The sequence below is a fragment of the Cuculus canorus genome, chromosome 14, assembly GCF_017976375.1.
Source record: "Cuculus canorus isolate bCucCan1 chromosome 14, bCucCan1.pri, whole genome shotgun sequence".
Classification (NCBI taxonomy): domain Eukaryota; kingdom Metazoa; phylum Chordata; class Aves; order Cuculiformes; family Cuculidae; genus Cuculus; species Cuculus canorus.
In genome coordinates this window covers 13,412,049-13,426,474 of record NC_071414.1, presented here as the reverse complement: position 1 = coordinate 13,426,474, position 14,426 = coordinate 13,412,049, and the positions used below count along the sequence as shown (strand labels likewise).

At 52.7% G+C, this 14,426-nt stretch overlaps 1 protein-coding gene across 2 annotated transcripts; it reads right to left on the bottom strand.

Moving 5' to 3' along the window:
• Positions 1 to 3,231: 3,231 nt before the first annotated feature.
• HAND1 (heart and neural crest derivatives expressed 1) lies at positions 3,232 to 5,103 on the bottom strand. 2 transcript variants are annotated; one of them, XM_009565243.2, is made up of 2 exons: positions 4,435 to 5,103; positions 3,232 to 3,818 (listed from the first exon to the last, which is right to left on the bottom strand). In XM_009565243.2, the coding sequence occupies exons 1-2, from the start codon at positions 4,939 to 4,941 to the stop codon at positions 3,717 to 3,719; spliced, it is 609 nt and encodes a 202-aa protein (XP_009563538.2). In that variant the 5' UTR covers positions 4,942 to 5,103; the 3' UTR covers positions 3,232 to 3,716. The 2 variants fall into 2 exon arrangements, with proteins under 2 accessions (XP_009563538.2, XP_053935708.1); XM_054079733.1 differs by having other exon boundaries at positions 3,232 to 3,815.
• Positions 5,104 to 14,426: the final 9,323 nt, after the last annotated feature.

Below are 14,426 nucleotides of genomic sequence, written 5' to 3'. Positions count from 1 at the left end.
GACTGCTTCTCTAGGAATGTCGTGTCCGATGTGAGCAGAGCCAGACACCTTCCAGGATCCAGCCCAGGGAACAGGGAAGAAGAAACATGCAGAAATATCAGATGGTCCCTTTGCCTTGCAGTTTTACTCCAGGTAGCCTTGCGCTTCTGGGTGAGTGGGTGGCTGGGTGTTTCTTTCCCTTTTTTACCTTTTTTTTTTCTTTTTTTCTCCTTTTTTTTTCTTTTGTCAGATTGGTATTTTATTTGGCTCCATACTGTCTACTGAGCTGTCCAGTGTAACCCTTCCCTTGCTGCTTCTGAGATAAGAATAGGCTCCCCCGAGATCAGATAAACAGGCCCATAAATACCTACAACAACAACAACCAGGATCTGGGCTTGGGAGGAAGGAGGGGGGCAAAAAAGGCAAAAAAGGAGCCATTTCTTTCCATGCTGAACTCCAGGGGTGTAAAGAGTGGGGTGGAAAGTTCTCCGCAGCCCTTCTGCCCCAGTTCTTGCGCCCGTGGCCGGGCAGGGCAGGCAGCAGGGTCGAAAGATCCCTTCCACCGTCTCTCATGGCTGGTCTGCGGCGGCAGGGGACACGGCACGTATGATGTTGCCCTGGGGCCCAGCGATCCCTGCACACGTGTGCTTCTGTCCAGGCAACTGCAGACTCCAGCCTGCGTGCTGGGAGCCTGCTGCTTCCCAACAGCATCAAGTTCATGGCAGGGTCGAGCTGTAGGTGTGTGCAGGACCGTCTCCCCTGGCTGATGAGCTGCCCTCTCAGATGGCCAAAAAATTCAAAGCTGGTGGCCAAACCGTTCTTCTTCCACCAAGGTTTGGTGCAGCTGGCACTGAAAGCCTTGTCACTGCCTGCCTGTGGCTGTGGGGACACCTTCATGCCACTCAGGTTTGCTGCCAGAGGAAGGGAGGGTGCCCTTGTGCAGGACTTTCGCTCCTCTCTTTAAGGGTGAAGGAGTGACCCAATTTAGCTGTAACCAGTGCTGAGCTTAGCATCGACACCCTTTCCTGTCACAGGAGCGATAGAGCGGTGCTGTGATGGGGATGGAAACAGTGAAGCCCTGGGAGTACACAAAATATTTTTTCACCCACCCTTCCCCAAAACGCTGAGCAAATCTCACAGGAAAATTCTCTTGCCGGCAGGGAAATCTTCTGCAGGCATGGAAACTGAGAGTATTTTCACTTGCAAGATCACGAAGGAGCAAGGGCAGCTGGCACGGGAGAGACCATTCCCAGAAGTTCGCAGCCATCAGGTACCACCACCAGAAACTGGTGGCAAGAAAAGTGACAGTCCTGTGGGTGAATCACCAGCTGGGCAGGGTAACCCCTTCCCAGAAGCAAAGCTGGAAACTCGTAAGAAAACAAACACCAGAGGTTTTTGGTGGGCAGCGGAAGGTCCCCAGGCTGCAGATGATGCCTCAGGTAGAGCCTGGTGTCCCGGCATCCAGGACACCGATTCCCGTGTCTAGTCCCCCTGCCGCAGGCAGCAGAGCAAGTCCCAGATCCCCGGTTAACCCTTTCGCTCATCCGATGCCGAGGGGCAGCTGCGACTAGTCCCGTGGGGGTGCAGGGATATGAGCTGGTGCATGTGAACAGGATTGGGGCTGGATGCGTTTATGGGACACTGGATTTACAGCGTTAGTGACATTTTAGGATCTTTTATCTAAAAACCCAGCCCTTTAAGGATTGTGAAGTGATGCCATTTAACAGGATATTTGGGGCTGATTTTCTGTAAATTTTCATTTATTCTTTTCTTCTGATTTTTTTTTTTTTTCCCTTTTGTTCTTGAATGCGTTTGGGTTTAGAAAAGCCCTGTTCTAGCTTCACTCTTGGACTCAGTGCCATGCTAAACTTTTTATAGCCTGAACAAAACAATACGACTACGGGCATTGCTCCACTCATGCAGTCAATTTTCATCTCCACATTGTTCAAAGAGATCAGAAAACAGATTTGGGGCTCGGAAAGCAGCTCCGTGCAGCAGCTCTGAAGTGAGGGGAAGCTGATTCTCATAGCCTGATCGTTCTGTGAGCTTTAATTACACCAGGCTGTTATCCCCCCCCCATGTTCGTGTGTCCATCCGTCTGTACTTGTACACGTGGACAAAGTGATTATAAAACCTGAGATGCTTCCCCTCAGGTGATGTGGTTTTGATGTGTTTGGCTGCACAATATGCACAGATTGATAGACACGTCAGCAATTTACAGATATTTCATCATTAATTCTATACTTTTAGTTTCAAGCAAAAGCTTGATTTAAAATAGAAAATTTAACACTCCTGGGTCTGCCCTCAGATTAACCCTACAATAGCGTATGACTCTTCCCACCTCAGTCTGCTTTGCCCAAGCCGCTGGCTGAGGGGTAGGGGTTATCCTGGTGTCTCTGGGAAAGACGGCACGGCCAGGTTGAGAAGGCTGGATCAGGCCCTGAGCCTGTGCATGCACAACTTGGGAGTCCACCCTTCAGTAAAAGAGCTGTGTGAGCACAGAATAAAAGAACAAGGATCGGTCTTTAATTATTAAAGATTATTAATCATTATTAATCATTTATGGTTGAGAAGTGACAGAGCTAAATTTGGGTTGTGTGAGCTTTGGTGCATCTGAGAGTGGTGGCATCCATCACGGTCGGACAGTGAGGAGGGGACTTTGCTCCTTCCAAAATGTGGCCGAGAGCATCTAAGAGAGGATCCCGCTGCGAAAGCGCTGCCAGTGCCAGAGCTCCGCAGGGGAGCTGCCTGGGCAGGGAGAGGGATCTGATCCCTGGCTCTGTGCACGGCAGCCATAAAACAGGCTGCACAGCTCCACGGTGCTCGTGCCATCCAGCTGCTGTAAAGGCCTGATCCTGCCATCCTTCCTCAAGCCAAATCCATGTCTGGTCTCTCCACCAGGTCTCCTGGGTCAAGAGGGAAGGGATTGCAGTGGCGGGGCAGAGTTGGTGCCCTGGGACAAACTGGGGGTGCACATTCCTGCAGCCCTGCTGCCTCCTGGGGTGAGCTGAATCTGGAAGTCCCGAAGGATCCCATGGAGATGCCGGAGCTCCAAGGGTGACAATTCGCCTGCATGGATCAGCCCCACAGTAGGACCCTGACTTAAGGGGAGTCCTTAATCCGCAGCACCCCTCTCTCCTGCGGGCAGGGGGCTTGGTGATCCCAGGAGCAGGGCAAGGCAGCGGAGTCGGACTCGAGGCTGTTTGCATAAAGTTTAAACTTTATTTCATTTAATTTTTTTTTTTTTTTAATTATTCTGTTTTAAATACGTGATGTGGCGCGCCCGGTCCCTCGGGAAGTGGTCATACAGATCTGAGGTAGAAAACCCGGCACAGGAGTGTTCCCAGATGCACCTCTAGGTAGTTTCACCGCGGCCACACGTCGGTCAGGCAGCGAATGGGGACGGGGACAGAAGAAGGGGCTCGTATTTACAACAGCAAACGAATCAAACCGTTTTAACCCGGCCCGGGAGGACAGAAGGCACCGATCGCCGCAGACAATTGGAAAGAGCAACGATTACCGAAAACTGGGGAAGGGGCGAGGGGGGAAATGGCCCCGATGGGGCGGGCAGGATCCGACCCGCAAGGCGCCCTTCGCTTGAATCCTGCGGAGCGTCCGCCTCAGCGAGGGGGAGCCGAGCTGGGAACCCGCATCCTGCGCCTGGAAAGGGCTCCGGGAACGGGGCCGGGCTCTCTCCGACATTGCACATAGAGCGGGGAGCGCCGTCGGGGCAGCCCTCAGGGGTTCAGTTCCAGAGCCCAGACCTGCTGGGGCCAACCCGTCCGGCCCTTCAGCTTCTTTTCGCCGTGGCCCAAAGGCTGCGAGTAGACCTCGGGCTGCTGCGGGAGAGGAGATGGGGAGAAAGGAGCGGTCAGGAGGGAACGGGGGTCCCGGCAGGGCTCCCGCCGCCCGCCCCGGGGCTCCGAGCGGCTTTTATCAGCCCGAGGGGAAAGAGGGGGGTTTAGAGTGTCCCCCCCGTCCTCTGCTCGCTGTAGCGGGGGAGAAGCAGCCTCCCTTGCTCCGAAACCACCGGGAGAGGGGAAGGACGAGCGAACGAGAGGCTCCGCAGCACCGGTCCCGCGGCTTCTTCATCCCTTGGGAAAAGCGCCCGGGAGACCTCGGGGCAAATTAGGGCGGAATTTTTACCCGTCGAGGTTCCCCCCGAAGGGTGCTTTCCTATTTTTAAGCTGGAAAGAAAAAGGCTCCAGCAGAGCATTTTAAAGCTGGGAGCGAGAAAAAGGCTCCAACGGGGCATTTTAAAGCTGAGAGGGGGAAAAAAAGGCTCCAGCGGGGCATTATTAAGCTGGGGAAGGAAAAGCGCTCCAGCGGGGTGTTTTAAGCTGGCGAGAAGAAAGGCTCCATAGGGACCGGGAAGGGTTTTATTCCCCAGCCTCAGGGCTTTCCCTCCGCTCTCCCGGCTCGAGCGGGGCAGCAGGGTCCCGGCTCGCCTCTTACCGTCTCCCTTTTCCTCTTGTTCTCCCTGCTGTCGGTCTTCTTGAGCTCGGCTTTGAAGCCCTCGGTGTCCCCGGGCTGGCTGTCCTTGGCCAGCACCTCCATCAGGTAGGCGATGTAGCTGGTGGCCAGGCGCAGGGTCTTGATCTTGGAGAGCTTGGTGTCGGCGGGCACGTTGGGGATGCACTCGCGGAGCTCGGCGAAGGCGCTGTTGATGCTCTCCGTCCTCCGTCGCTCTTTCTTAGGACCCCCGACCCCTTTCCGACGACCCAGGCGGTTGCCGAGAGCCTCCAGTCGCCCTTGGCCAGCCGGGCTGTACTCGGTGGGGCCGTAATTCGGGCTCTGCCCGGCGATCTCGGGGCTCACCTCGGCGGGGTTGAGCACCCAGCCGGGGAAATAGGCTCGCTCCTGGTGGCACCGCGCCGCCGGCCCCAGGAGGAACGGGTCGTGCAGCATGTGGTGGTGATGGTGGTGATGGTGGTGGTGCTGGTAGCCCCCCACTAGGTTCATGGTCCCCCCCGCTGGCCCCGGGGGCCGCGCTCAGCACCGCACCATGGCTGGGCGGGGGGCTGCGATGGTGGTGGCTGCCTTTGGGGGTTGTTGGTTTGGAGGTTTTGTTGTCTGGTTGGGTTTTTTTATTATTATTATTATTTTTAACCCCTTCTGGAGCCTCCCAACCCTGCCTTTATATAGGGCCGGGCCCCCCTCCCGCGGCGGAGCCAATGGGCAGGGGAGGATGCTCGGGGGCCCCGGGGGGAGCGGAGGGGGCGTGCTGGGCGCTCCGTTTATTTGGGCTCACACCTCCGCTGTTTGCTCTCGCCTCCCCCTTGTTCGGGGCTTGCAGGGAGAAGAGGGTGAGGAATGACCCGAGGGGAGACCCCCAGCCCCATCGTTCTTCCATCCCCTCACCGGGTGCTGTAAGAACAGCCCGGGCCATGAGCAGCCTCCACAGAAGGGGAGGCGAGGGCACAGGGGGGAGCCGGGCTGAGCCCCCCCGGGGGCGATGATGATGGCACGGGGGCTCCCTGCACACAGGGTGCATTGCACACTCATGCTCTGTGTGCACACGTGTTGCACAAATGCATGCTGCACACCAATGTGCAATGCATGCCCTCAAGCATACTGCACGCGTGTACAGCACACGCCCGTGTTGCACAAATAAACGCTGCACACACACACAGAGCCGCTTATACATGAAGTTGCATGCTGCTGACACAGACAGGCTGGACAAGTTGCCCATACACATCACAAACGCAGAGATGCTGCATACACTTCACACATATCTGTGCTGCACACACACATGTGTTACAAACAGGTTACACACCTGCACTTAGCTGCACCCAAAAGTTACATACACACACCAGCAGCACACATATGCTGCGCACGCAACACTACTGTACATGTATTACATACGCACAGGTTGCACACGTGGACTGCATATACAGACATACATAGTGCATGCATTGTGGCTACACACACGTGTATGATGCACATCCATGCACAGACACTACACACACACAGACATAGAGCAGTGAGGACCCGCCCTGTGTTTCCCTGCCCCAGCCTGGCCACAAAAGGTCTGGAGGGTCCTGCTGGGCTGGGATCTTGTACTTCACTGCAGCCCCCAAACCTGAGCTCAGCGTGAGGCCGTGCAGGGGACAGCATGTCCCGCTTGCTTCTGCACCTATGGGAGATAGATCCACAGGGTGACAGCTCCCAGACCCCACGCTTCACCCCCAGCCTGGCCGGGTGACACTGGGGCCAAGCCCTGCTCTTCTTCCAGTTACTCCCAGTAAGGAGAGACTGGGCATGGCGGCAGCGATCATAGCATAGCTGGGCAGGAAGGGGCTTTGGGCCCAAGGTATGTTAGCGATTAACAGCGCTTTCCAGCGATTCATCTTGCAGCAGAGGGTGGAAACGTTGGAGGGTTGTTTGCAGGCTCTTGTATTAATCATCCGGGCTAACACACCATTAACGTCCTCCTGCATTTTAAAGATGACAAATTTTATTTGACTTCTCTCAATCACGGTTCCCGGGTGGATTCGGGAGCCACTTAAATGCCTCGGATTTTCCATCGTTAGTTGTTACAAGGTGAGTTGCAAAGGCAGGAGGCCGGGGGGGCCGGGGCAGGGTGCAAGCGGGTCTCTGGTTCTGCTGGTCCCCGGCAGCCCAGGGGTGGGGGTTTGGGGGGGTGGCCGTACCGGATCTGCCCAGCTTCGTTCCCCCTGCTTTGTTCTTAGCTGCTGCAAAGCCCCCCCTTCCCCACCCCCTTTGAACAAGCGCCCTGCAAACATTTGCTAGTGATTACTCTCCCGTTAGAGTCAGGCCTTGGGTAGGGTGTCGTGTCCCCAATTTCATCCTAAACATCCATGGCTGGGTGGGATCCCTGAGCCCGGCTTGGAGCCAGCAAAGACCAGTGCCTTCATGGGAGAGGTTCTGGAGTCTCAGTTTACACTTCACACCTCCCCACGCCGGCACAGCATCACCTGCAGCGCCTTTGCTCCCTCTTACAAACCAGCCAGGCTCTTCGTTGAGCTTCTCCCCAACCCTGTAAAAGCCCTGACCCAGCAAATCACCAGGCTAGGGGTCTGTGCCACCCAACTCCATCCCTGGAAAACATCCCCCTCAAAAAAAGCCCCTTCCACCCCTATAGCCCTGCATTGCCCAGGGCACTCACAGCCACATCCAGCTTGGAGCCGTCGCCTCGAGCCACATGCCAGAGCCATGTCCAGCCGCTGAGCCAGGTAAGCCCAGCCCAAGCCCGGGCGTTATCTTGCTTTATCCCCTACCCGCCAGACATCCTTGGACTCCGCGCAGTTTGGAAGTGCTCAGCTGAGCAAATAGTGGGACCGATGAGTTGATTTTCCTTTGGAAAATCATTCTAATCTTTTGTGTTTTAATAAAATAATAAAACTGGAGCCCTTTTCATGCCGACACCTTCTAAATCAAACCAGACTGCCTTTGTCATGGCGTCCAAATTTAGCACTTCTCAAACTTTTGGTGAGTTTCTTTAATTTCACGTCTCTGCACTCGAGCAGGGGGAAAAGCCAAGCAGTTCGGATTAGGCGATTTATGGCTGGCATGGCAGGAGGAACCATGTTTCTCTCCACCTGTTTTCCTTCAAATCGTTCCCAGAGAGATTTCCTGCCCTCATGGCTGAGTGATGGTGAGGGAGGCCCGGTGCTGGTTTTGGGGGTTGTGGGGGTGAGGTTATCCTTGATCTCCACAGTCCCCAGCACCCCCAGGCCAGCAGGAGCCACCCAGCTCCGCATTCATCCCCTGCCCTGGGACGAGGGCTGAGGTTTTGGCCCCAACCCCTCAGCCACCTCCTTATCAAAGCCCAGCGAGCAGCAGCCTGGGGTGTCCTGTGACTTTGACGCCAGCTCTGCTCCCCCCCTCTGGCTCCCTTATCTAAATAGGAGCGTAAATCAGGGCCTTGGCAGATGCCCTGGCAGGACAGGGACTCCATAAAAAGGGGCTCTGCTCCAGCTCTGTTTACATTGCAGCCCCGTAAAATATTCCCCTTGTCTTCCCTGCTAGCATCTCCCTGCAGCATCCCGACACCCTCCTGCTCCCGCATGCCCCTCTCCCCAGGCTCCACTGCAGCCCAAGGGTGCAGCTGGGAAGGTCCCAACCCTAACACCCTGCAGCGCACCCCCCATGATCCACATCAGGTTATGCCCCAAAGTACCTCCACACCCAACTGCTGCCTCTGATTCCTGCCTCCGACAGGCACGGAGCAGGGCTGAGCCAGCTCCTCTGGGCAGCTGGGTTGTGTCTAAAGGTGCCCCTGGGTATTTATAGCACTCGCCCAAAATAATGCCATAATAATCACTCAGCACCTTCCTAACAGTTCTGCTCCTGGAGGCCTTGGGAGAACAGTTGCAAAAAGCCTTGGGAAACTGAGGCACAAGCAGAACTTGCTTCAAGGAGAGGTGCATGGGGCTGACTGCATCCGTGTTGCTGCTTTGGGGGATTATTTTCCTCCTGGTGTTGTGAGGAGGGAGAGAACCTCAGTTTGGTCAGCAATGAGCCCAGCTCCAAGGTCACAGCCAAAGCTGGGCTATGAGCGCTATGGCTGCAAAAGCCATTCAGGGCATCTCTCCTCCCTGTGAGGATATGCCATGCATCTTGCTCCACCAACACAGGTCTCGTAGGGGCTGGGGGAGTGCTGGGATACAAGAGAGCTCACCTGCGTGGGCACTTGCACGCTCCTGTGCCCACACACTGCCCATATCCCCCAAATCTCATCACTGGCTTGCTTGATCCTAGGACAACATCACACACAAAACTCTGAGTGGGGTTCAGGCTGTCAAAGCCCCATCAAAGGAGCAGGAGGAACTGAGAGTGAGCCAGGCACCCACCAGGACTGTGGCTGGACTGTACTGGGTCCAAATTCTCCTGTTCTCAGCAGCAATCCATGGCATCTTCTCTGTACACACACCTCCTGTGCCGCCCCTCTGGCGACATAAAGGATGACTGCAACCATTGCCTCTCAAGAAATACAATCTATTTATGGCCAAGCAGCCACTGCCCTGTCTGGATAAATCAAAAGGAAAACAAAGCTTTATGGAAAAAAGATTATTAAATTTTCCATGTGCTCCTGAAGGGATGCGCCAGGCACTCGCTGTTTATTTTTTTCCTCTCTTCTTGCTTGTACTGTAAATGACATTGTGTGTACAAAAGTTTTTATGTCATCAGAGCGAAGTCACAGCTCAGCTTCCTCTCCTGTGTATTTTATGTAGATGGATGTGTCTGTGAGGAACATTCAAGCTAAACAGAGCACTGGTTTATAGGAAAATGTATTTATTTGAAAAATCGTAACTCACAATTTCGGCAAAACCGGGCTCCACATTTATTGCCTCTAATGGGGTGTGGCGGCCATAAATTAACCTGGAAAATTGCTGCGGCCGTATCAACAACGGCTCATTGTGCTGACGGAGCAGAGCGGAGCAGTTGCTCCCCAAAGACGGCTCATGTCAATTTGCAATTAGGTTTGGATGCAAACAATAGGCAAAGGGAAGGTAACGGCAGCCTTGCAGCTTGCCACTGGAACCAGCCCCAAAATCATTATTCCAAGCTGATGTAAGATGGTAACCCCAGTCTTACTTAAAACAGCACAGTTGTCCCATTTGATTGCCATGAAAATCAGTGGAAAGAAGCTCTGCCTGCCATAAAAGGAACTTTCTCTCTACCTTACATTACCCATCATGGACATGCAGTTGGAGATTATGGAAGGAATGAGTCCATCAGCTCCGACTGGCAGCTGGGGTGACTCACATGCGAAGAGAGTTGGTCTGCTTACACCCCATCTGACTTCTCTTAATCCAGAAGAAACTTTTGCATGCAAGTAGGAACTATACTTCTGCCTTAAATCCTCTTCTTTCCCTACTTAAAATCCCTACTGAGATGGGCATTGACCCCAAAGTCCCAAGGGCATGTGCTGATCGCAGTGCAGGAGGTGCCACCATCATCTCCTTGCCCCTGATCCCTTTGATTGGAGCAGGGTTTGGATGTTGACCCATGGTGGCACCTCTCCGCTCATGAGAAGTGGAGAAGAGCTCCAGGCTGATGCAGGTCCCTGACGAAAACCAGTGCCTTCCCCTCCTCCGTGCACTTTCCACTCCTGAAGCAAATTTACAAGGGCTCTAAAATGTCCTGCTCCAGGGTATCAGCCAACTGCTAATGGCTGGGGATTGGGAAAGACATTTCCTCCGCTCGAGAAGGATTGCATAAGTGCTTGTTAAGGCAGCTCCTGGCGTCTTCGTTTAAGCCATCTGGTTTGGGGCATGGCTGGAGACAAACTACTGGATCTGGATGGGGTAGAGCTGGGCTCCTGGCTGCCAGCTTTCCCCTCATGCGGACATGGGTGTGGGTTCAAGTTGTTTTATGTACATCAGTGGGGAAAAGGAAGGTAGGTCATGATGTGAGATGCATCTCTCTCTTCCGCTCTCCATCTAACCCTGGTGGTGCCACTGTGGGGATGCGCCTTCACGCCTTTTGGTCCATTGGCTCTTGCTTTGCAATGCTTGGCAGGAGGAGTTTCCCTGGTCCCTGGTTGTGCCTCCACCTCAACTTTCTTGAAAGAGGAGCTTCCCTCCTGTCCGTCCCATCAGCACTGTGCCTTGCGCAGGGGCTGACACGGCTCTTTGAGCATTGTAACCGCATTTATGTGACACTGCAGGTAAAAGGGGCCTCTGTGCTTCACTTTGTGATGGGAGAAGGTTGGTGACAGCAGTGCAGGCCACCAAAATAGGGTGGGAAGCTCTAACCAGGGTTTGCTGTGCCGCAGGCACTCTGGCTACTCCCCAATGCCAACACACCACAGCCTGAGTTGGGGAGTAACATCCTGCCCATATTTCCCTGCAGTGAGACCTTTTCCCAGTATCTCTACCTCCCATCTTCTCTCTGTGCTGATCCAACTAGGGTTTTAATACTATAAGTTTTTGGGGGCAATTCCAATTCTCAGTGCACTGTGCCAGGTCTGGCCTCACCTTCCCAGCGCCACCTGCGTAGGAGGAGAAGGACAACTCTTGGTGCCTTATAACCCTGGTTATCCTCAGCTTTCCCCAAATCCCAGGGCTTCTCTCTCCTTGGATGCAGGAATTAATGCTCCACTCCCCGGGGGAACAGAGGACTGGTTCTCCCATGGTTTCCTCTACTACATTCTGAGAGGTCCCTGCAGCCGCCGGGCCAGACTTCAGGCTACGACAAGGGTTGCAAGATGGTTTTTTCAAGGTTGGGTTCTTTTCCAGCAGATTGAGATGGTTTTAAAAATTAACAAGCGTCTGTTAAGACTTTTTTTGCAACTGAAAATTATTTGGGGGCTGGGGACTTTAAATCATTTTAGTGCTTTTTCTTTCCACCCTTTTTTCCCCCTGTTTTATAAATGGGAGGTGGCAAAAGCAGGAGTGCAGCCGGCATCAGACCAGGGCTGCCAATATTTTCCTTTGTAGGATGCAAGTTTTGAGGGGAGAAGACAGTGGGGAGCTGGTGGTCAGTTATTCGTATTGATTCCCTGGGTTTCGCTTTACAAAGAAAAGGCAGAGAGAAGAAAGAGAAAACTGGACATCCACAAGGCAGCTGCTTTTTTAGCTAAAACAACATTTTTGTATGCAAAGTCGCTGTGGGCCGTATCCAGCCCTCCACCTCGCCACAATAGCTTTTATAAGCACAGCCCATACAAGACTGTGTTGTGTGGGGGAGACGCTGTGGGCTGGGTGTAGTGGTTGAGTTGCCTGACCCTTCATTGGAAGCAGGCTCAATCCTGATGCTGTCCCATCCGTCAGCTCTGGAATGTGCTCCCGAAATACACAATCACGAATGCATTGCAGAGCCACCAGCTACACACCAGGGACAACACCCTGGTACCCACCATCCTCTGGCCTTTTATCTGGCAAGGAAGCACTCTGTGTGGGGGTGGTTTAGGTGAGACAACAGCTTTTTAATGAAATTCTTTTTGTTTTTTTATGAAAGCTACCCTGGTCTTGCTCACCATTATCCAGGCAGCCTCTGATTTTTGGGTTTAGGGTGGCACTTTGCCTCACCAGGGCTCATTATCCCTCAACCCAAGCTGGGACCCAGCCTTCAGTGCACCCATGGGTGTAGGGGGATGGTGGGGATATTTTGAGGGAGAAAGATCCAGACACATTGGGTGACGCACTGTCACTGTGGTGCCGCCATAGACATCACCCTGCCTTGCTTTCATGGAATTATGAGATGGAGACGTGCTGTGAAAAATGAATCCAGACCCACAGAGAATAATGAATTTATTTATTGTATATCAATATGTGACTCCTCCTAACATGCTCTGGAGGAAAAAAGCTCTTTGAAATAGAGCTCATTGGAAGGAAAAAAAAGATCTTCCATGAAACTGCTAATCCCTCCCCAGTCTCAAAACTGAAACAAAATAGTTTGCTTGTAGCTGAAGACATTTCTTCTCTTGGCTCCTTGTTTCCCAAGATGAGCAGTGAACATGAAGGAAAAACAAGCCTCCCCTATTAAAACATGCTTAAGCGAAACTCCAGTTTTCTCTTAAACTTTGCTTGGAAACATTTGGAGCATCTTCGTGCAAACCAGTTCTGGCCTTTCAGAAGCCATTAAAAAGAACAACCAAAACCAACCCAAAATAGCCATTTCTGCAGGAAGCATCTTATTTGGACAGAAGAAAGAGGTTTATTTTACACCATAAATCCAAAAGCTGTAGGGGAATCTTGTTGAAACCTACCCACCAGCACTGGTGGCAGAGCAGCTCCAGGACATTACGCAGGAATCAGTGAAGCCTGCAGGCACTGGCAAGGAGAGGGCCACCACCCATGTTTTACTGCCAGTTGTCCTAGCTGACAGAGTATTTCCGTCTTCAACACAGTGTATTTTCCGCCAGGATGAAGGCTTGCAGGGGGCAAGTTTTGACAGGGAAAGGTTTCGGACCAATGTTCAGCCCTGCTTTGAGCTTGTCTCAGCACTCCTATGGCCTCTCCAAAGGACCCAGCCCATCCAGGAGCCAAGGAAAGTCAACCCAGGACTAACAAAAGGCCTTCCTCAACAAGTTTTCAAGGCCCTTCATAAAGTCCTTTCTTTTCACCGAGTCCATCTTGCAGCTTAAGCACAGAAAAAACCTCCTAGTAATTCCTAAGCCAGCAATGTACACACCAGCAGCCCTGATATGATACTTAGATATTGAAATATGTATATATATGGATAAATAAATAAATAAAACATGGTGTGTGTATAAATATGGTTCTGCTTTTTCTGTTAGTAGTATCAGATTGTGATTTAGGCAGAAATATTTCTATCCCAGGTTGTTCGGCAATGAGTTTTTGACATGCAGCTGCCCTCCTTATGCAGAAAGCCCAGCCCAGCGAGCCCCTGCCCAGGAGCTCAGCCTCATACCTGTGCAATTAGGCAAAGATTAAGACTTATGGATAATCTGACAGTTTATAAGGGGGACTGGGATCCTTCTGGATGAGCATGGCTCCTTGCTATGGCTCTCCAGGAGGAAGCTGTCTCAGCCACATCTGCTCAGTGTGATGCTGAAATTGGACGGCAAAGAGTTTCTGCAGCCCGAGAGTAGGAAACACCCACTGCCATGTCCTCACCACCCCAAGGGCTGTTGGACCCCACTCTCTTTGGTATAGGATGGAGGGAAAGAGGGCACACTGCTGTGAAACTTCAGTTTTAGAGGGTGGCAGTTGCTTTCTTGAGCCAAAATGGCGAGAAACATCACGTCTAAAGATGACAGGCTTAATTTGCAGTGTCATTAACCAGAGCCGAAACTCTAGATGGGCTGAGTCTCCTGTGTGCCGTGTCCTTGCTCCCCATGCCTCAGCTGATCTTTCTCTGATTCTGTCAGATAAAGGCCTTTGCGGGTGCATTTCCTTCACTCAGACCTTGTTTTTCTTCACATGGATGTCATTATTTAGTATACGGGAAAAGAAAGTAGCTTCTCCCCCTCTCTCCCACACACATCCACAGTGGGTGAATGTAACCCCTGTAACACACCAGCTCCCAAGCATGTTTGTGCCCTCCCATGTGCTTTCAGTGAGTTCAAATAAGTACAAAGCATGACCCCTGGCAAACATCCCTTCTCACTAGAAGAAAAACTCATTTCTGATCTTGCCACAGCCTTGAGATCTCATAGAAATAAGCCCCAAGATCCAACCCAGGGGTAGTGTGGTGAGGCAGGTATGAGCTGCAGGTGTGCAGCGGGGCGGGGAGGACCAACGAAAGCCCTATCACTACCCATCTCTTGCTCTCAACAGCCATTACAGAGCACATCTCCACATAAAAGCAGCTACTGAGACCCAAACATGCTGGATGTGGAGAGCAGCTTCACACCGCTGGCTCCACTGGGCTTATGGACACCAGCACTTAAATGCAAACTGCTTCTTTTAATGAACGCAGTTACTCTGGGCTTTGAGCAGCCCCTGCCTTGGCAAGTGGAGAGATGGAGGTAAAGGGACTCACGCAAAGCTTGCTGGCAAGCCAGTGTGGAG

Bases quoted from the DNA above. Each gene is read 5' to 3' on its own strand.
- HAND1 (XM_009565243.2), bottom strand. From the start codon at position 4,941: ATGAACCTAGTGGGGGGCTACCAGCACCACCACCATCACCACCATCAC. The intron at 3,819-4,434 runs GTAAGAGGCGAG...CCTCTCCCGCAG, and splicing joins ACAAGAGGAAAAGGGAGACG to CAGCCCGAGGTCTACTCGCA.